This window comes from Lynx rufus, unplaced genomic scaffold, assembly GCF_022079265.1.
Source record: "Lynx rufus isolate CCGP_SWC_20201006 ecotype Redwood Valley unplaced genomic scaffold, mLynRuf1.p SCAF_2, whole genome shotgun sequence".
Classification (NCBI taxonomy): Eukaryota; Metazoa; Chordata; class Mammalia; order Carnivora; family Felidae; genus Lynx; species Lynx rufus.
In genome coordinates, this window is record NW_025814834.1 from 149,624,982 (window position 1) to 149,646,283 (window position 21,302).

At 36.0% G+C, this 21,302-nt stretch overlaps 1 protein-coding gene across 6 annotated transcripts in view; it reads left to right on the forward strand.

The window, feature by feature from the left end:
• Nucleotides 1-21,302, forward strand: part of ODF2L (outer dense fiber of sperm tails 2 like) — a 329,427-nt gene that overhangs the window by 283,277 nt on the left and 24,848 nt on the right. For 3 of the 6 annotated variants that reach the window (XM_047085440.1, XM_047085441.1, XM_047085442.1), the window contains 5 exons: nt 14,871-15,033; nt 17,080-17,212; nt 19,905-19,964; nt 20,087-20,158; nt 20,899-21,015. In XM_047085440.1, coding sequence (XP_046941396.1) covers nt 14,921-15,033; nt 17,080-17,212; nt 19,905-19,964; nt 20,087-20,158; nt 20,899-21,015 — 495 coding nt within the window. In that variant the 5' untranslated portion in view covers nt 14,871-14,920. Of the gene's footprint in view, nt 1-9,096; nt 9,276-14,870; nt 15,034-17,079; nt 17,213-19,904; nt 19,965-20,086; nt 20,159-20,898; nt 21,016-21,302 lie in introns of those variants that run through there. The other 3 variants (XM_047085443.1, XM_047085444.1, XM_047085445.1) reach the window with 2 other exon arrangements.

The following is a 21,302-nucleotide window of genomic DNA, read 5'->3' on the forward strand; positions in this document are numbered from 1 at the left end:
GCCTGGAGCCTGATTCCGATTCTGTGTCTCCCTCTCTCTCTGCCCCTCCCCCGTTCATGCTCTGTCTCTCTCTGTCCCAAAAATAAATAAACGTTGAAAAAAAAATTAAAAAAAAAATAAAAATATGTCTAGTCCGTTATTTTGCCCATTTTTAAATCAGATTGTTTGGTTTTTGGTGTCAAGTTGTACATTATTTGAATTTTTTGAATATTTTGAATACTAACCCCTTATTGGCTATATCGTTTACAAATATCTTTTCTCATTCACTAGGCTGCATTTTTCTGTTATTGATGCTCTCCTTTGCTATGCAATTATGTGTGTTCTTTAAATAGTTAACTAATTCTTAAATAAACTTTTAGTTATATTCATAGATTTTCAAACAATACAAGAATAATAAAATAGTGTCTCTACTCTCTATGACCACATAACATCTTTATGCCATGAGACCTAAATTGCTTAGATTTATTCTTAAAGCTTTTAAAACCTAATCAGAGCCAAATAATAATATATTTTAAGAAGGAAATTTCACACTCGTGCATCATTTTCCCTTGGTCAGCCAAAGAAATGATAATGTCTGTAGGATAGAATACTGAGCTTACAATATAAGGATAAGCAATGTTATTTTCTGTATGATATTAAAACAAGTTATTTTGATTTAAAAATTGTCTATATGATATATTAAATGTTCCATACATGAAATAGTTATAGTGATAGTAAATATTGAACATATGCTACAACTTGGGCTGAATTTGAAAGTCCTTATTTAACTGGTCAAACATCCTGGATTTTTGCAAATTATGGTAATTACTGGAATCATTTATAGTTGAGAAGGAAAAGTAGATTCACTTATGCTACTACAGTTTTTTTAAAAAGACTCATGTCTGAGTCTCAAACTCTGTGGAAAATATCTGGATGAAAAGAGATAATCAGATCTAGCAGTCTCACTCCTTGGTATTTACCTAAAGGAATTGAAAACATATGTTTACATTAAAACCTCTATGTGGATGTTTATAGCAGCTTTATTCATAATTGCCAAAACTTGGAAGCAACTGGGATGTTCTTCAGTAGGTAAATGGAAAAATAAACTATGGTGCATCCAGGCAATGGAATGAGATGTCAAACCATGAAAAGCATGGAGAAAATTTAAATGCATATTACAAACTAAAAGAAACCTATATGAAAAGGACACATACTGTATGATTTCAATTATAGGACATGCTGGAAAAGGCAAAACTATGGAGACAGTAAGATCAGTGGTTGCTAAGGATTTGCAGGAAGGGAGAGATGAAAAGGCAGAGCACAGGAAATTTTTAGGGCAGTGAGAATACTCTTATGATACTGTAGTTATGCATTATAATGTCATTATGCATTTGTCCAAACTCATAGAATATACAACACCAAGAATGAATCCTAATGTAAACTATATACTCTGGGTGATAATGATGTGTCAATTTAGCTTCATCAATTGTAAAAAATTTTCCATCTGGTGAGAGATGTTGATAATGGAGGAGGTTATGTATGTGTGTGGACAGGGAATATATATATCATATCTTTGAGTGTTCCTTTCAATTTAGCTATGAACCTAAAACTTCTTTTTAAAAAATGTCTTAAAAAAAGAGAGATAGAATTCTTGATTTTATATCATGTGCTTTACACCTTAAAACAACCATTGTTTACTAATATCTACCACCTATAGGACACCTATGATTTAATGAGACAGGGCTATGTGCTCTACAAATATGACCTTAATCATCACAACAATCCTATCAGGGAGAACAATTCTTTTTTTTTTTTTTTTTTTTTTTTTTTTTTTTTTTTTTTTTTTTTTTAGAAAAACACAGCTTAGAGAAGTAGAGTAACTTGCCCAAGACTTGTAGCTAGAAAACATTAATATAGGTTGGTTTGTTTTCAAAGCCCTTGCTGTAGCCACTGTTATTATAACAACTCATATCAACCTCACCCCACATTTATGTCCAGCCCAAACTACAATGGCTTAGTTAGTGCAGAACTGGAGTAGTTGCCTGTCTCAGTGGCTTCTGGTAAGGGCCTCTTTCAACAACAGGTAATATGTTGCCCACTCCTATAGACTAAATGTTTATATTCTCCCCAAATTTGTATCCCCATTGTGATGATATTTGAAGGTGGGGCCTCTGAGAGGTAATTAAGGTCATGAAGGTGGAGCTTTTCTCTTGGGAGTAGTGCCCTTAAAAGAAGAGACGTGAGAGCACTCTTTTTCTCTTTCTCTCTCTCGCTTTCTCCCTCCCTCTCTCATATGTGAACATACAGCAAAAAGGTATCCATTTGAAAACCAGGAGGAGGTCACCAGGAATTGAATTGGCTGGCATCTTGATCTTGGACTTCTCTGACTCCACAACCATGAGCAATAGCCTTCTGTTGTTTAAGCCACCCAGTTAGTAGTTCTTTTGTCATAGCTGCCTGAACTAAGACACCCACTTTCTCTTCAGTAAAAGTGATGCCTTTTGTTCCCCAAGACTTTGCTCAGTCCTTGTTTAACTTACCCTGTGGACAACCTACCTTACGGTAAATGAAATCAACCTAATTGTAAAACTTAAATAAAACTACAGTAGTCAAGAGAATATGATGTTGGCATATGTTTTGATTATCCATTACTGGATGGATAGGATGGAAGGTCCAGAAGTAGACCCACACATGAATGGTCTAATCATTTTCAGGAAAAGCAAGAAGTTAATTCAATGTGGAAGAGAAAGCCTTTCAAATAAATCATGGTAGAACAACTGTATATCTGTATAAAATCAAGTAAACCTTGACACCTGCTTCATTCCTTATAAAAAAGTGATGCAGAATGGATCATACATTTAAATATAAAAGCTTAGAATCATAAAAGGTCTAGAAAAAATATAATATATTCACGAATATAGAGTTGTAAAGCACAAAAATATAAAAGGAAAAGTGTTGATATATTAGATTGTATCAAAATTTAAAATTTTTGCTCACTTAAAGGTATCATTAAGAAAATGAATAGTCAGGGTACAAAGTGGGAGAAAATATTCATTATATATATTTCACGAAAGATTTTTTTCAGAAAACATAAAGAACACCTACAAATCAATAATAAAAGGACAACCCAATAAAAAATTGGGGAAAATAACACTTCATAAAACATATACATATGGTTCATAACTATTAAAATGGTGCTCAACATCATTAGTTTCAGGGAAATGCAAATAATGTATAATGAATGGCACTTCACACCTACTAGAACAGCTAAAATTAACCAAAAAAAGTGGCTATAATAAATGTTGGCAAGGATTAAAGCATTTGAACCCCTCATACACTGCTGGTACAATGATTTTTGAGATAGATATAGCATTTTTTTGTAAAGTTACATGTGTATATATCCCATGACCCAGCAATTCTACTCCTAGATAAGAAAATGAAAGTGTATATTCATAAACTACCTTTCATAAGAATATCCATAGCAGCCTTATTCATGATAATCCCAAACTGCAAATAACTAAATATCTGTCAACAGAGTTGATAAACAAATTGTGATATATTCAGATAACTGAACACTACTACTTCGTAATAAAAAGGAACAAACTACCAAAATAGGCAACAACATAAATGAATCTAAAAAAACATATGTATTGAGCGAAAGGAGGCAGATGCAAAGGAATATGTATTGTATGATTGCATGTATATGAAAATCAAGAATGAGCAAATTAACATCTAATGGCAGAAGTTAGGAAGTGGTTGTTTTAGAGTATGCATGTGTGATGGGGGTGAAGGTAGTTTTGGTTAATGGACTGGAAAGAAATGCAAATAAACTTACTGGGTTCATGTAAATGTTCTAGATTTTGTTTTAGGTAGTGGCTTCATGGGTGTGTATAATTGTCAAAACTCATATTCTGAACACTTAATATCTGCACACTTTATTGAATTTAAATTATACATGAATTTAAAAGTGGCCTGTAGGCTTCAGGAATTAAGTAGTTACTGATGGAAGTCTTTCATGGGAATGGCAGAAATGAAGAATACAAAGATTGAGGGGTGGTTTTGCTGTTTATAATGCACTAAGATGCTTAAAAATGTTACAAGCTCAGAGGTCCAGAGAGCTTCTATGATTTCCTTAGAAATATATCTCTATGGGTTGCTAGGATGACACATCCGAATCAATTATTAATGCTGTCAAAGACTGAACTCCAAGGTAAGTTGAATAAACAGACTCACTAGGTCTTTTAGGTAAAAAATTAAGACATTGAGAAGTTGGATCTTGAGAATTGTAATAACCTGTTAGAGTGTACTTAGATAATTCTATCATCTTGATAGACCTTAAAGAGCTCTTTGCTGTCTGAAGAAGTCTTCCTTCTCTATCTTATAAAGCTGGTCTTGTCTTCTTTGAAAATTCAGAAATTACTTCATCTGAGGAAATAACCTTGTGAAGAGTACCTGATTCTCCCCATAATTCACTGCTATCACTTCTTTATATCTCTAGACCAGTACCATCCAGTAGAAATACAATGTGAGCCATATACATAATTTTTAATTTTTTAGTAGCAAACTTAAAAGCTGTAAAAAAAAACGAAATTTAAATTTTAATAATATATCTTATTTAACTCAACATACCCAAAATATTATCATTTCAACAAATGATTATTATAAAAATGAAGATATTTTATTCTTTTTTCATATGCAAAATCATGTTTTACACTTATAACATGTCTCAAGACTACTCACATTTTAAATGTTCAGTAGCCATAAGTTGCTAGTGGCCTCTATGTGGGGGCAGGATTGATTAATGTTAGCACTGTTAACATTTGGACTGAATAAGTTTTTGTTGTAGGGGCTGTTCTGTGCATTGTAGAATGTTTAGCAGCATCCCTGACCTCTACCTACTAGATGCCAGTATTATTAGATCTATAGATCTACAGAGTTAGATCTCAATATATTCCAGGGCATGAGTAAAAAGTCTGACCTGGGAGAAGTCTTTCATAGAAAAAAAAAATGTGCAAGATTTTGCTTATTTAGATTGGCAGAAACCTATGGAATATGATAATGAATCTCGAGAGTGTTAGACTAGTGATGAAGGAATTTAATTTTTGAAGAGATCGAAATTATCAGTGTGGATATACTTACCAAAGACCATGGATTCATCATGCTTGCCTAAGCATCTGGGAGTGGTTAAAGGTTTGCTTGGTTGGTTGAAACGTGGGTCCAATGGTGGCCTGCATTAAATCCAGTTGAGGTGCTAGAAATCTCATGATATATTTTAGAAGATTGAGTTAGAAGACTTAAGGAGATAGAATGATTGGAATGGATTTATCATGTGTGACCCAGTCACCTATCGCCAATTGTGTCCTAAAAAGGCCTGGAGGACCTTCTCTTCACTAATGCATTGAGAAAATATTGTGAGGGAGAGAAAATATTGCTGTCCTCTGAGCCCAGGGATGAAGTTAGGAGATGCTGCAATTAAATAGGATCCCTAATTCCCTAAGGGAAATAATAGGCTCTCAAAGTGGCAGACGCCAAGTGACAGCACTTAACCATCAGGGATGAGATAGCTATGGTTACCATTATAGGAAGCAGGGCCAGAACAGTAACCATAGTTGTTAGACTAGGAGGGATCTTTAGCAGTGGGTGATTGATTATGGTGTCCCTATACTTGAAATGAAAAATTGCTAGATCTGATGAAAAGAGACCTGAACTTCATATTTACAACATGTTGGCATTGCTTCTTCATTCATGGCTATTATAATCAGAAGGCCAATTAGTAGGCCCTTGAATGGCCCTTTTCTACCAAGAAAGTAAACCAAAATCCATACCATATTTCTAGGGGAATTCTAGTGATTATTGCCACCATCAAAGACTTTAAAGATGCTTGAGTGGTGATTCTCACCACATTCCCATTTAACCTTCTATTCAGTCTGGGTAGAAGATGAATGGGTCATCTAAAATGTGGATCTATATGCAGTCTTTTTATCAGGTGACTAACCACAACTTCTTTTTTATTTTTTAATTTTTTTAATGTTTATTTTTTATTTTTTTAAATTATTTTTCTAATGTTTATTTTTGAGAGAGAGAGAGAGAGAGAGAGAGAGAGAGAGAGAGAGAGAAGCAGAGAGAGAGGGAGACACAGAGTCCGAAGCAGGCTCCAGGTTTGGAGCTGTCAGCACAGAGCTGGTCGTGGGGCTCGAACCCACAAACTGTAAGATCATGACCTGAACTGAAGTTGGATGCTTAACTGACTGAGCCACCCAGGTGCCCCAATATTTATTTTTAAGAGAGAGAGAGAGAGAGAGAGAGAGAGCAGGGGAGGGGCAGAGAGAGAAAGTGAGACACAGAATCTGAAGCAGGCTCCAGGCTCTGAGCTGTCAGCACAGAGCTTGACCCGGGCCTTGAACTCATGAACCATAGATCATCACCTAAGCCAAATTGGATGCTTAACTGACCGAGCCACCTAGGTGCCCGGAATAAACACAATTTCTAATACCTAGCATACAGGTATCACTCTGGCAAATGTCTTTTACTCATCCTAATATGCACAGAACAGAGGAAGTTGTTTGATTTTATATGGAAGTGAGAGAATGTCAGAGAATTTATTGCCTTACATAAGGGCTATGTTAGTTCTCTAGTTCTCTGTCCTACTTTAGTGTGCAGGGACCATGATCATTTCATCAACTTATGGATATCACTTTAGTCTACTACATTTAGGATACTGTGCTGATAGAACTTGATGATCAGGAAATAGCACATACCTTAGATGCCGTGTGTAGTAAATTCTTTCCATTGATGTGACTTTGACACTGTCCTAAAAGAGGCAGAATCTTTTACTCTTTCCCTTGTATTTTGGCTGGTTCTCTGATAGATTTTAGACAGAAAACTGCAGCAGAAGTGGTTCTGTGTAACTTGTGTGGCCTTAGATCTGCAGCTTCTTCCTTTGTTTCCTAGGACACTCACTCTTGGGATGCACCTGCCATGAATAAAAGCTCAAGTTGGCCACATGCAGAGCCACAGGGATACAGTACAAGAGGCCTTAGCCTCCCAATTGAACCCACCAAGTCACCAAACATAAATAATCTTGGATATTCCAGTCTCAGCAGCAGTCTGGTTGCAACTGGATGAGAGACACCAGCTGTTGTCACATGGTTGTTATTTTAAACCACTAAGTTCATTAAAATAGCAAAAGAAAACCAAAACATGTTGGAAAGAATGCGATTCAGAGTTGAGGATAAACCCTATGAAAATAATTTATTACACAACCAAACTGTTTTTAAATGGCTTTTTTATTTTGCTAAGTTTTATTTGTATTTATCAAGTGTCTTTAATATTTCACTGTTTGCTATTTTTACGTTATATATTTCTTCCCAAGAGGAAGGAAAACAAAATTACTTCTCCAATATTGCATTGTTGCATCCTGCACACACTAATGAGTTTAATGTTTATGACATACTTGATGTTTTAAATGCTTTATATTAGAGGTCTGAACACAATGTCCTTTGGGCCAAATCTATCCTGGTATCTATTTTTGTAAATAAAGTTTTACTGCAACACAGAGAAACCATGTATTTATATATCCCCAATGACATCTTTTATGCATCATTGGCAGAGTAAAGTATGACAGAGACTGTATAATTCACAAAACCTAAAATATTTACTATGTGGCCTTTGACAGAGAAAGTATGCTGGCCTCTACTTTAAATTATGAAGAAATCCTTGATGGCTTATTTCATAGGTAGTCGGTATTTAATGATATTTGGGGAAATTGATTGGCAGTTTAGGTTGCGCTGGAATGAATTTTTTTTTCCATTTAAATTATATAAAATAAGGGATCTTTCTACCCCAAAATTCACTATCCAACAGATTTCAAACTTAGATTAGAACAGATTAGATTTAGAGGATGAAGGATACCATATTTACCTGGACAGTTTGGTTAAAATAGTCAATTTGAGTCTAATGTAATCATCTCGAGATTATTGTGAATGTTTCTCCCTTTGAATGGCTAATAAAGGTGGTCACGTCTAATACCAATGCAATTTAATTAAAATAAGTATTTTTAATAAAAGAAGTCTATCTTCTGTGTACAATTATTTTTCTTATTATGACAAGCTAGCAAGGTTAGCTAGAATCCTAGGTAAGTGCTGGAAAGACCCTCAAAATTATGTTCCTTGCCCCAATTCCACATGTCCAACTACCTCCTTTTTTTAAAGAATGGGAAACTGGCCCAGACTAGAGTAGATGACTTGACAGAGATCATGACCCATCAGTAAGAGATGGATCCAGTCCTCAGTGCTTTTTAGCATTTGCACATATGGAACAGTTATGAACTTTTAACTATCATTAACTTTTTGCTGGACGTTCAGCACTGGGGGAAAAAAAGCTTTGCTGGAATCATCAATGGAAAAGATTCTTCAGTAAAACCAATAACGAGGTATGCCTTGTCATGGTTAAATTGCTCAGTTGATAGTTGCTCTATTTGTGTACTTCATATGATGGTGTGTAATTCTTGTAATTCTTAACATGAGCATTAAGTTGAGGTGGAGAGTTTTTACTTTTCAATTTAAATCTCGCCTTGCTTCTTCAGGAGTTTATAAATCATACCAGTTGGCTGTAGGTCAGAGATCGGAGATCTGAAAGGCGCCTTGGAGATCACGGTCCGGCTCCCACATTTAACAGGAGAATAAAAGAGCCCTGGGGAAGGATCTCAGCTAAACGGCAGTACCATATATTTAATTTAAAACTAAATTTCTTATAGTCGCGGTAGCTTTGGCTTCTTCAAATCTCTTTAAAAAGCAAAAGCAGAGCACTTCCAGGCCGAGTGTCAGAAAAATTCGGAACCAGTCGGCCTTATTTCCCTTTCTAGGTTGAACTCGGTTAAGATTTTTGGTAACTACACACAAGTGCTGCCTTTTCGTAAAACAAAAGGTTTGGGCGGCGAGCGGGAAAATCTGACCCAGGGCAGCAACTGAATGACAAAGCGCCTCTCCCCAGCCCCCCTCCCTCACTCCCACCAATAGCAACAGACGCCGGCGCTTGCTTTCCCGAGCCAGCCAATTGGCTGCGCCGGCTGCGGCTCGGCGGAAGGGGCGGGGCAGCCGTTGCCAGAGAAGCTGCTTGATGGTTACTAGCTCCGTTTTCGTCCAGTTGCACCTGGATGGGCACTCTTCCACGCAAGCGGTTCTAGGAATTCGCCTGCTTGCCACCTCGCGTCCTTTGGCTTCTTTTCTAGCTTTCACCTACTGCACTTCCCCCTGCGTCCCGCTCTCTCCTAGCCGACCCAGGGCTGGAGAGCACAGGTACGCTGGCCGTGATTTCCACTAACGTTCCCTGAGCTTCATCTTGCCAGCTCCTTCGGACCCCTTCCTTCCATGGCGGAGCGGCGGCGGGCTGACGTCACGGGGGCGTGCTGACGCAGGGGTGGGGGCGTAGGCACACTTTGGGGAGGGGGAAGCTTGGGCTTGGACCGCTTCTTTGTGGTTACCGCGGGCACCTTTCGGGGTTGGTGGCCGGGGCTGTGGTGGGTCCCGGAAGTGAAAGTCTCTCGCTAGACTTTAGCTCCTTTCTGCCCATACCTGCCACTTGCCCCAGGCTTGACTGCCTGGGCTGGGAAAAAGGCAGCGAGGCTCGTACTCCTAGGGAGGGTGTGATCCTTGGGACAGAGGGGCAAGTTTTAGTCTATGGTTTTATCCAGAACTAAGCCCATACCCGGCCGGCTCTCTTACTCTTTTGGCTGGCTTTTAAGCGACCACTATATAATATACCAGACTGTAGTAGGCCCTGGGGCACCTAAGTGAAGAATACTCCAGGAAGCCTCGGAAATTAAGTCCTCCAGGTTCCTTCTAGGTTTCCAGACTCCTTAGGAAACCCCTTAAAATGTGTGGCCTTGGGGACCGACCACTTAACGTTCCTAGGTTCAGTTTCCTTATCTGGAAAATGAGGGTAATAATAATCACTTTGGAGTGGTTGTAATAAAGGAGATTAAACCAATGCCAGGTTTTGAGTATAGTCAGTAAGGAGTTCTTGCTGTTGATTGAGAAAACCATAGCCACAGTGGGGCTGGTATTTGGGATAAAGTCTATTTCGGAGACAAAGTTTCCCTATCACTCATAGTAAGGCTTCAGGTGTTTTGGAATGAGTGAGGTTCTTGGAGTCCTTTTAAACACCACTTAGTTAAAGGAACAAATCGCAGAAAACCTGTCTTAAAATTAGTTTGATTTCCTTACGCTTACAATAAGCATGTCATGTTCATGTTTGTAATTCTTTAACAGCTAGGGACCATTTTCTGCTTCTCTTTTTCTTCTACTTTCACAGTTTATGTGTATAAATAATATACTTTTTGTATCACCAAAACCCCAAAGGTATGAGAAAATGGCTTTATTTATATTGTACAAATGAATGAGACCCAAGGAACTGAGCACAACAATGAGGTTGATATAACATCTACCCCCTGGGCTCAGTTCTTTTGCAAGTCCATTGTTCCCCCTTGGGATCTGGTTTAGTAGTACTCAAATTATGACTACCTTGAAGAGTTGTAATGATTCTGTTTTGAAAAGTTGGTTTTATACAGATAACTCAGGCCTACAAGTGATTTAAGGAATGGTGATTGACTCAGGATGATTTTTTTTAAGATGAAAAAAATTTATTTAAAAAAAATTTTTTTTTTTTACTGTTTATTTTTTATTTTTGAGACAGAGATAGAGCATGAACAGGGTAGGGGCAGAAAGAGAGAGGGAGACACAGAATCTGAAACAGGCTCCAGGCTCTGAGCTGTCAGAACAGAGCCCGATGTGGGGCTCGAACCCACGGAACTGTGAGATCATGACCTGAGCTGAAGTCGGTCGCTTAACCGACTGAGCCACCCAGGCTCCCCAAGATGAAAAAAATTTAAAAAGAAGACCTGGTGGGAAAAACAGCCACAATAGTGAGCCAAAGGGACCCTACATTTAAAAAAAACATTCAAACAAACAAAACCCCCACCTGTAAGTGTTACTTCATCTGTTCAAACTTCCCCACAGCTTTGGCTGGCAAAGGTTATTCTCATTTTGTAGAAGAGAAAACTAATGCTCACTGTGGCTAAGAGGTGTCCATGTCGGGTGTCTCCCAAGACTAAGAACGGGTGAGTCTGGCCCAGTATTCTTTCATTTTAATATGCCGCCTCTGAGTCATTAAGGAGTGGTTAACTTGCATTTAGGCTACTTGTACTCTGTTTGAAAAAGAAGTAATACTTCCAGAAGATTTTCTTTAAATAGTAGGTTAATTGTGGTATTTAAAGGGATAAGCTGTCATTTTCTGGAACGGATATGTGGAACAATCCATTCAGATGGTTGTGGGTAAATGAGGTGTTATATTTGGTCTGTGCTGATCTCTTGCTATTCTAATTCTAATTCCTTCATTGTTTTTCATGTTCTTATCACCAGTGGAAACAACTTTTGATTTCTTCAAAATTTTTTCTAGGAAATGAATGTTGGAATTTCATCTCTCTGAGACCCTAGTAACCAGTTTCATTGCTTCTACGTTTCTCCCCCTCCATATACCTAGTCCATTCTCCAAAATACCACTGGATTTACCTTTTAAAGAGGTACTTCTGGTCTGTTATTACCCTGCTTAAAATGATTTCATGGTCTGTCTTAACGCTTAGGAAAAAATTCAAGCTCTTGAGCTTGGCATACAGTGACCACTGTCAGTGTGTCCAGTCTCATCCTTTGTCACTTGTGCTTACAAATCATGTCCCCTCATGATTCCTTCCTCTTGCTTGTACTTCACCTTCTACCTAGAATGCCTTTTCTCTTCCTTTTTGCCACACTCACATTTGTTCTGCGGGACTCTACAATTTCTTCTCTAGTGAACTTTGACTAGTGTGTAGATATAGTGAGAGAAACGAGCCGCATTCCTATATCTACTTTGTGTTCTTTGCTATTTCAGTGAATTTTTCAATAGGAGCTGTGTGCTTTTGTTTGAGGCCAATGGGAGCTGGTTTTCCAAGAATTAATGTTTGGCAAAACAAATTCAAATCTGTGAGATTCTTATGCTTTTCTCCAGAGAGATAGTTTTAAATACATATTTGTCTGCAGCTGGTTTGCTTACTTAGAGCAATCTAGATGCTAAGGAAGGTCATGAACTGGGATCTTTCTTTTCTCTGACCGTGGCCAGCATTACAGTCCCTGAACAGCCATTCCTCAAATGCTGGTTGTTGGCCAAAATGGAACATAGTTTAGTGAGTGTAGCTGGGTCAGCATAAACCATGACCACGCCTGGAAAAAGCTTTAAGTACATGCCCTTTTGAGAGGGGGCTGGTAAAGTCATCCTTGTATAGGAAATTCAATTCTTTAAACATTAAAATATATTTAAATTGGTAATCTTTGGGGCTTTGATTATTAAATATGTGTGCAGAGTATGTCTTTGTCTCACCACCAAGTTGTACAGGAGTATAATGTATTTGTCATTTGGCAGTACATTCCACGTAATTGAAAGCATTTTCTTGTGAAACATCTGCTTTTCCATACAAGAATACGTTTGGTCCACTAAAATGATAGCACTTTTTATAAAGGTGGGACTTTCTATGCTAAAGAAAATTATTACATTGTTTTTCGGCACTCATATGGTTTTGGTTATTATAATACTGTCACAACACAAAAATAGCGGAATGCCTTGGAACCTTTGAACAATTTTTATCCTAGAAAATACTTCTACGTTGTAAGAATATCATTGTTGATCATTTCTATGGAAATGTCTGAGACTTACACAGTTCTTTATGTTTTGAAGAATCAGTAATGAAGGTAACATTTTTTTTTTGAATGTTGGGCTAAAAGTCATTCTAAAATCTCTTTTTTTTCAATGTGTTAACTGTATTCTTTAAGGTAAGACATGGTTACTTTTTTTTAATAGGTGAAGCAGAAAAATGTATGATTTCATCTTATGATAAAACTTTAGAAAAATTGTATAAGTAGCTACCAATAACCCACAAAGCCAAGTGAGAACTTACTTTTAAAATACTGACGCCAAACTGAATCTTTTAAAATATGTCTACAAATTGAAGACCCCTAATCCTCTTACATTAATTTTTGAACTTTTATTCCAAATATAGGAAACATTTTTCTTTTAATGATCCCTAAAAAGATGGATCAGTGAGGTGAATAACTAAAAAGCAACTGTCTTGATTCATCACATTAACTGCTCTAAACCTTGAGTCTTCTCTCCTTCAATTATTGCTTTGCTGTTATAAGGCTTGTAGGTGCTGAGGATTCAAATATAAACAAGGTATTCTTTCTTGAGATGCCAATGTGCAGAGAGACAAATTCTAAACAAGCGAATGGCTGAAAGTAAAGACCAGTTCCTCTGTGAGTGGGGTAGCTATTGGAACCAAACAACTCAGTACATGATAGTACTACTTACTGATTGCAGTGCCTTATCCAGATCATAGTCTTCTTCACTGTCAGGTTTGGCTTTTCATTTGATTTTGTGTATCTGTATATTTTTAAATTCTTCTAGACTTCAGATAGCTCACAATATCATTATGCCTACTAACAGATGTTTCATGTTTGCAGCATTTAAGTAGATCATCTGGGACTATCGGGAGGTTAGTTAGCAGTTCTACTCGTACATGAGTTGCTGGTATTTCAAAAATACGAGCATGCTTTTCATTGGCCTATATCCTAAATATTTGTCTCGGTGATAAATAGAAACTTCAGACAAAAGTAGATACATTTTTACAAACACTTTAGAAGTGTCTGTAATTTGGAAATATTATGAGTAATTTTCAATCTATAATTTCTTCACATCTACCCAAAGTATTGAAATTTCTTGAACATATGTATCGTATAATGCAGATTTATAAAAATAAATTACAAAGAGGTAACATATTTCTGAAAACATGCAGAAAATCTTAAATATAACATTTGATTTAAGTCAGGGAGTCACATGATCAGGGAGACAGATGAAGTCAGGGAGACACATGATCATATAATGGAGTTATGAAAACACAGCTTTAATGATTGCTAAAGCACTAACATTACTTAAAATGGAACAGTTCTGAAGATATTCATGAGTATTCATATTTAAAAACATGACATCTGGGGTGCTTGGGTGGCTCAGTTGGTTAAGGGTCCAACTCTTGATTTTGGCTCAGGTTATGATCTGAGGGTTTATGAGATTGAGCCCCATATTGGGCTCTGCACTGACAGCACAGAGCCTACTTGGGATTCTGTCTCTCCCTCTCTTTCTCCCTGCCCCTCCTCCACTTGTTCTCTCTCTCTCTCAAAATAAATAAATAAACTTAAAAATTTTTTAAAAATGACATCTCTAAGTTTGAGTGAAAACAGTTGTTTAGTAAAACTTAGAAGTATTGTCATCTATTATCACTAAAGAATATCCTAGATTGAGCTGGGAGATAGGAATAAATTTAATTTTGAAAGATCTACTTTGAAAAGAATAACTTAATCTTCCTTGCGGCTATTGTTGCCAAATACTTTAAAAGTATATTAAATTTCTGCTATTCTAGGCATAAATGACCTACATTTCCTATTGGGTAGATACAATGCAACTGAGGACCAGAGTTAACCATAGTTTTTATATTTGTTTTCTAGTTTGACTGAATTAAAATATTATAATACTGAAGAAATAGATTAATAAAAATTTCTACATTCTTGTTATGTAGAAAATAACAGGCCTTTTGGAAAATGTGTGTGGGGACTGGCAATTGTTGAATGGTTGTGCAATGCAATTTTGATACTTTTTGAATTAGTATCACAATGAGTAGCAGTTATAATTTCTATTTTGTCTGTGAAATATTACTCTTTATACTTGTTTAGGATTTTTATTTTACAGGGTAATGACAGAAAAAAGAGTCTACTGAAATGAGAAGTTTAATGACTAAAATATTTCATAACTTTCAGCTTATAAGAAGTTGTTGTGGATACCACTTATAAATCCATTTACCAAATTTATGGAGAAATCTGCAATTGATGGAAGTCATTCAGAAAAACTATGTTCTCATTTTAAAAGTACCCCAGAGAATGAACGTTTATTGCAGCCTGCCAGTGAAAGTCATCTCAGCTGGTATTCTTTTTTTTTCTTTTAAATTTTTTTAAGGTTTGTTTATTTTTGAGAGAGACAGAGCACAAGCAGGGGAGGGGCAGAGAGAGAGAGGGAGACACAGAATCATCGGAACAGGCTCCAGGCCCTGAGCCGTCAGCACAGAGCCCAACGTGGGGCTCGAACTCACGGACCGCGAGATAATGACCTGAGCCAAAGTCGGACACTTAACTGACTGAGCCACCCAGGTGCCCCTCAGCTGGTATTCTCCATGCTAGCAGGGGATATCTAATTTTCTGATTTCAGGGTTTCATGTTTTGTCTGTAGGGTAAATTATTTGAATCAAATACAGCGTTCTTCCAAGAGTATCTTCTTCAAATCTAGCAATTCAGGTATTTAACCTCATCACAGATGTACTCATTTGGCAGAATTTGGCTGGTTTTTTGGAATCTTGATGAAAGCAAATGAAAATGAAAACCTTACCTATTGAGAATTATTATAGCTAAGGTAAATGAAAGTATAAATACTGTGGGACATTGGAAATGTAGTTGATGAGTATCAATTCACTGTCATTTGGAACATTGCCATATAACAAATACCTGTCATATTTTGCTATCTTCTTTAGAGCAGGGAATATACTTGTTATTTGTATGATTCATTGCTCACCAAAATGACAGTCTTAAAACACCATTATTGTGACTATTGCTAGTATAATCCAACCTCTAGTTTAGCTTGTTTTAAATGACGATGATATTTGGTCATATATAACCATTCTTGACTTTCTTCTGCCCATGGGTTTTAATAATGGACAATTGTCATTTATAACTAACCTCTTAGGCCCAGTGCTTAAGAACGCAATCTGCTTTCTGACGTAGCCTCTAAGATGCCGTCAGTTGTTGATGAGCCATTATGTTATATTTTGTAAAGAAAGAAAAAAAGCTGCCTATTAAAGAAAGACACAATGTTTTCTTATCACATGGAATTTTATTTATAGATTTTGAAAAAACTCCTTCAAACTTAGATTTTTTTTTTTTTTTTACTTCAAGTAACTCTGTGCTTATATAAAAATGAAATGTATGGTATTCTTAAAATTTTTTTTTATACTCAAAATCCAACTCTTCTGAGTCACTTTTTGACTCAGAGTTTTCCTTGCTATTGAGAGTATTGGTCATATGGCATTTCTTAGGAGCATCTTTAACTGAAATAAAATTTATTGGTGTTGGGCTCTTAATTATGCTATCTAGCAAGCCTGTATTGGAGTCTTGCTTCTGGAATGTTGCTAAGCATTCTTGCTTCACCAGCTCCTTCAATCCCTCTATGCCCCTGCATTCTTAGGGGTTAAAAAGTGTGCATCCCATCTGTGGCATGGCATCCCATCACTGGCCATCTATTCTGTAAGTTCTGGGCATGTGCAGGAAAGACTGCTCAGGACTGCCTCTCGACTAACAAAGATTACAAGAAGCATCCTGATTTCAGGCTGTAAAATGTGACCAAAGAAACGTTTCTTTCAGTGATGCACAGTAATGCCTATGCAATCAAGAAGGCAAATGTTAACAGTTTTGTTTTGAATGGTGTTCATTATAAAGTCAAGTGTGAAGGAATTTTTGAGATCTGGAGAGCTCAGTTATTTTGTGTTTCATTTGGTTAGCTTATTTATTCTTTGGAGTTTTTTTTTTTTTTTTTAACAGTAAATTAAAAGAAACAGTTTGGGAGTAAGGCAAATCTTTTGGGTTTAGAGTAGGGAGAAGGAAGGGAAGTAAAAAAGGCATACACATTCTTGCAAGTCATTTTGTAAACTAGAAAAGAGATGTTCAATAATTATCAGGTAGCACAGTGAAACATTGCTGTTGGTGGTTTTGTGTTTCACATATCTCAGTGTTTTAAAAACTGTCTGTGTATATTAGGTATAGCAAAATAGGGGAGTATAGGAAAAATTCCATACGTTTTCAGTGACAATTTACTGTTACATTTTGGAGAGCAGTTTGTAGAACTGTAATATTTAGTCAAGCTGTGCTATATTTGCATAAATATGTGACAGATTTAACTTAAACTTTATTTGTACACATCTAGTGGAAAGCAGGACATCCTAAATGAAAAGACTGAACTGGAAGCAACATTTAAGGAACCTGAATTGGCAACCTGTTCTGTAGAATTATTTTTGCCATTATTTAAGGATACCGTTGAAGAGATTAGTTTTGAAAATGTGAGTACTTGACTTGTGAACATCTTATAAAATGGAAAGCTAGCATAATACTCAGAATGCATTACCTGTGGTCCCTTATTAATGTAGTTATGCTCATATGCTGGTATTTGATATAAAAAATTGCAGGTTTATCATTCTTCTTTATTCCTATGTCATTAACTGCAATTCTTTCCTTCAAAGATAATTCAGGCACGCCTTTGATAAGAAGCTAAGCTAGAAAATGTATACCTTGGTGCTTGACTTACCTGAATTTGAACTAGAGAGTCAACTTTTCCAAGAGTGAATGTAAACTAAAATATTCTGAGAGATGAACAGATCTGTTTTCTATAGTGTTATAGGGAATAGAAACCTGTATTCTCTAATTTCAGTGTACTAAATTTTGAATTAGAGACAAAAAATAGACTGTATTCTATTAGTTTTATTAAAATAAATGCCTGAGGGGCGCCTGGGTGGCGCAGTCGGTTAAGCGTCCGACTTCAGCCAGGTCACGATCTCGCGCTCCGTGAGTTCGAGCCCCGCGTCAGGCTCTGGGCTGATGGCTCGGAGCCTGGAGCCTGTTTCCGATGCTGTGTCTCCCTCTCTCTCTGCCCCTCCCCCGTTCATGCTCTGTCTCTCTCTGTCCCAAAAATAAATAAAAAACGTTGAAAAAAAAATTTAAAAAAAAATAAATGCCTGAAATACTTTAGGGCTTAAGCCCTATTTTGATTTCATTACTTTAATGTATGATATACAATCCTATTTACTATTAATAAACTTGGCAAAATTTACTATGTGCAAAAATGATTTTGTTACTAGAAAAAACTATTATTTGATAATAGCAACATTGTATTTTAGAGTGTCTTAATACTGTATCTTAAAATGTGTATGCGGTTCTTATATTTTGTCAGGCTAATCTTTTTGCATTCAATTTGAAGATTGCTAAACAGAAGGAAAAATTAACAAAAGAATTAGACACTTTTAAACATGTAAAACAAGCTTTAGAACATCTTAGAAAGACAGAATACCAACAAGTAAGGACCCTAAGCACTAATTTAATAGATTTGTTTCTCACTTGATGGGTTTACTATTTCTGAAACTGTAGAAATTAAATTATGAGCATACTTTTCATTGGCCTATATCCTAAATACTTGTTTCAGGATTTGAAACTTCAAATTTGGTATATTTGAAATGGAAAGAATTCCTGCATTTTTGTTTGAAATGGCAATCATTAAACTAACCCTGACTCTTAGTATTTCACAAATTGTTCTACATGAAAGCAGCATGTTTTTACAGAAAATATCTTGTATCTTCTATCTCAAAATTTTTCACTTGTTATATTTCATTTCAGCTGATTACAGTAAAATTTTCTTAGAATTTAAGCTACTTTGTACCACTGTGTTTATATATTCTTTTATTTTTTGAAGGTAACAGTTTGCTGAGAGATAATTCACATACCATATAGTTCACCCTTTTAAAGTGTACAATTCAGTGATTTGTAGTATATTCACAGAATTGTGTAGCAGTCACCACACTATGAGAGTGTTTTCATCACCACGTCTATCTCCCACCCCCACCAGCCCCTCCTTACCCTAATAGCTACTTTCTGTTTTTATGAATTTACTGATTCTGGACATTTCACATAAATAGAATCCTATAATATGTGGTTGTTCATAACTGCCTTTCATTTAATAATAGTTTTCAAGGTTCACCCATGTTGTAGCACATGTCAGCGCTTCCTTTTTATTGCTGAATAATATTTCATTGTATGGCTATACCATTTTTGTTTGTCTGTTTCTCAATTAATGGACGTTTGGGTTGCTTCTGCTTTTTGGCTGTGATGCATAAAACTGCTGTGAACATTCACTTACAAGTGGTATATACCCAACAGAAATGAAAATATTTGTATGCCAGGCAATCCACTGTGTACCTTTACACAGTCCGAGAGTGGGCTCTATGCAGTCCATGAGCCCTCTGAAAGTATGTGTACAATTTTGCATTATTTGTACATGGCATAAATGCCTTTGGGTGAAAGAAATTCATAGCTTTTTCACCTTCTCAAGCAGGAATATGACCCTTAAAATAAATAAACATTTTCCTATGTTCTCATTTAAAATGGCTACTTAGAATTCTTTTACTGATGTGCTGTAATTCTTTAAAAAAAATTCTTGATAGAATTAAGTTTGCTGATATTTTTTAACCTATTTGTAAACAGCACCATGAGTGTCTTTGTGTATAAGATTTTTAAAAAATGTTTATTTCTTTGAGAGAGAGAGACAGAGTGTGAGCAGGGGAGGGGCAGAGAGAGAGAGGGAGACACAGAATCCGAAGCAGGCTCCAGGCTCTGAGCTGTCAGCACAGAGCCTGACACGGGGCTTGAACCCACAGTGAGATCATAACCTGAGCTGAAGTTGGAGACTTAACTGACTGAACCACCCAGGCACCCCAGATTTTTGTGGTTTTTATGTCATTGGCTTCTACTGTCTGAGGTGTTATTTAGAAATTAGGTATATAATTAATTTCATAAATTGTGGACACAAAATGATTTGGAACACTCAGGCAAAAATCCATCTGATGACCTTTTAAAAAATCTAAACTGTGCATAAAAGTTGCCCATATTAATTTCTTTAGTGATGCTTATTCTTCTTTGTACTTTTATATGTAGAGAAATATGTTTGTGAGCACTGATTTATAATATCTTTTTTTTTTTTTATAGGTAGGGGACAGTTTATCCAGCATGTTAGAGAAGCTAACTGATAATGAAAATGAAAATACTGTAAGTCTTTTTACACTTTGTGTCTACTCACATTTTTTATGTATGTGCTGCTTGTATTTATAAAATTAGTCAACATTATCCAAATTGTGATATTTCTAACTCTTACATTATATTTGCTGAAGAATCTTAAGAAGAAGCTACTTGAAAAGGAGACCTATATTCAAGAACTTTCTTGTTTGTTTCAGAATGAACAGGTAAGCAAATTCTGAGCTTAATTCATCATTTTTCTTAATATTGACTCCCTCTTTACCCTCTTTCCATTCTGGTGCCCATATCCTCAAAAATAGACCCAGAAATGTTTTTAGATTATTTGGATATTTTACAAATTTTTATGAAATATCTTTTTTTTTCAGTTTCTTTTTTAAAGATTTTTATGATACTTAGGTCAGATTAATTGGCATAAATCACTATATATTAGGAACTATGCATAAATTTGTATTGTATTTCAATTTTAGTATAAACTGAGGAATTTTGGTGTTTGTAGGAGCATTTTATTTATTTAGTTTTAAATGTTTGTTTATTTTGAGAGAGAGAGAATCTAAAGGAAGCTCCACTCTCAACTCTCAATGTGAAGCTTGATCTCAATATGGGGCTTGATCTCACAACTATAAGATCATGACCTGAGCCGAAATCAAGAGTCGGACGCTTAACCAACCGAGCCACCCAGGTGCCCCTGTAGAAGCATTTTAGATATAATTTACTTAGGATAGATAGGACTTTTCAAAAGGAGATTATCAGGAACCATTAAATAAAAGGGGGGAGGATTAAATAGCCCCATAGTTTATATAAAATATATTTATAATGGGGGAGATCAGGGTTAATTTACAGTGGTACTTTGCTTTTTATTAACTTTTTAGATCATGTCTAAGTATGGATAAAGTTAAAGATTTTTGAGAAGTAACACATTTTTGTTTGTTTGTTTTCTCTGTTATAGGCAAATGTTTTGAAAGCAAACCGTTTTTCACAATCAGTAAAAGTAGTACATGAACGACTACAGCTCCAAATTCGTAAAAAGGAAGCAGAGAATGATAAATTAAAAGAATATATAAAGGTTATAAATATTCATTCACTTTTATAGTTTAAGTGATAAAATTAATGAACAACTATAAAGCCTTTCCTTAGTTCTGGAATTTGGTGGTTTTGGAAAAATTCAATCTAAGTGTTGCCATGGGAAATACATATTTGAGGCAAATCGTAAGATTTATGGCTCATCCAAAGATTTGATTCCAAATCCCAATATAAAAATGCTCTCTCTCTTTAGTACCAGTCTAGGAAGGATTTCTAGAGCTTGAATATCTTTAAAAATCTTTCCCATTATATAGTTAATTTATGTTTATT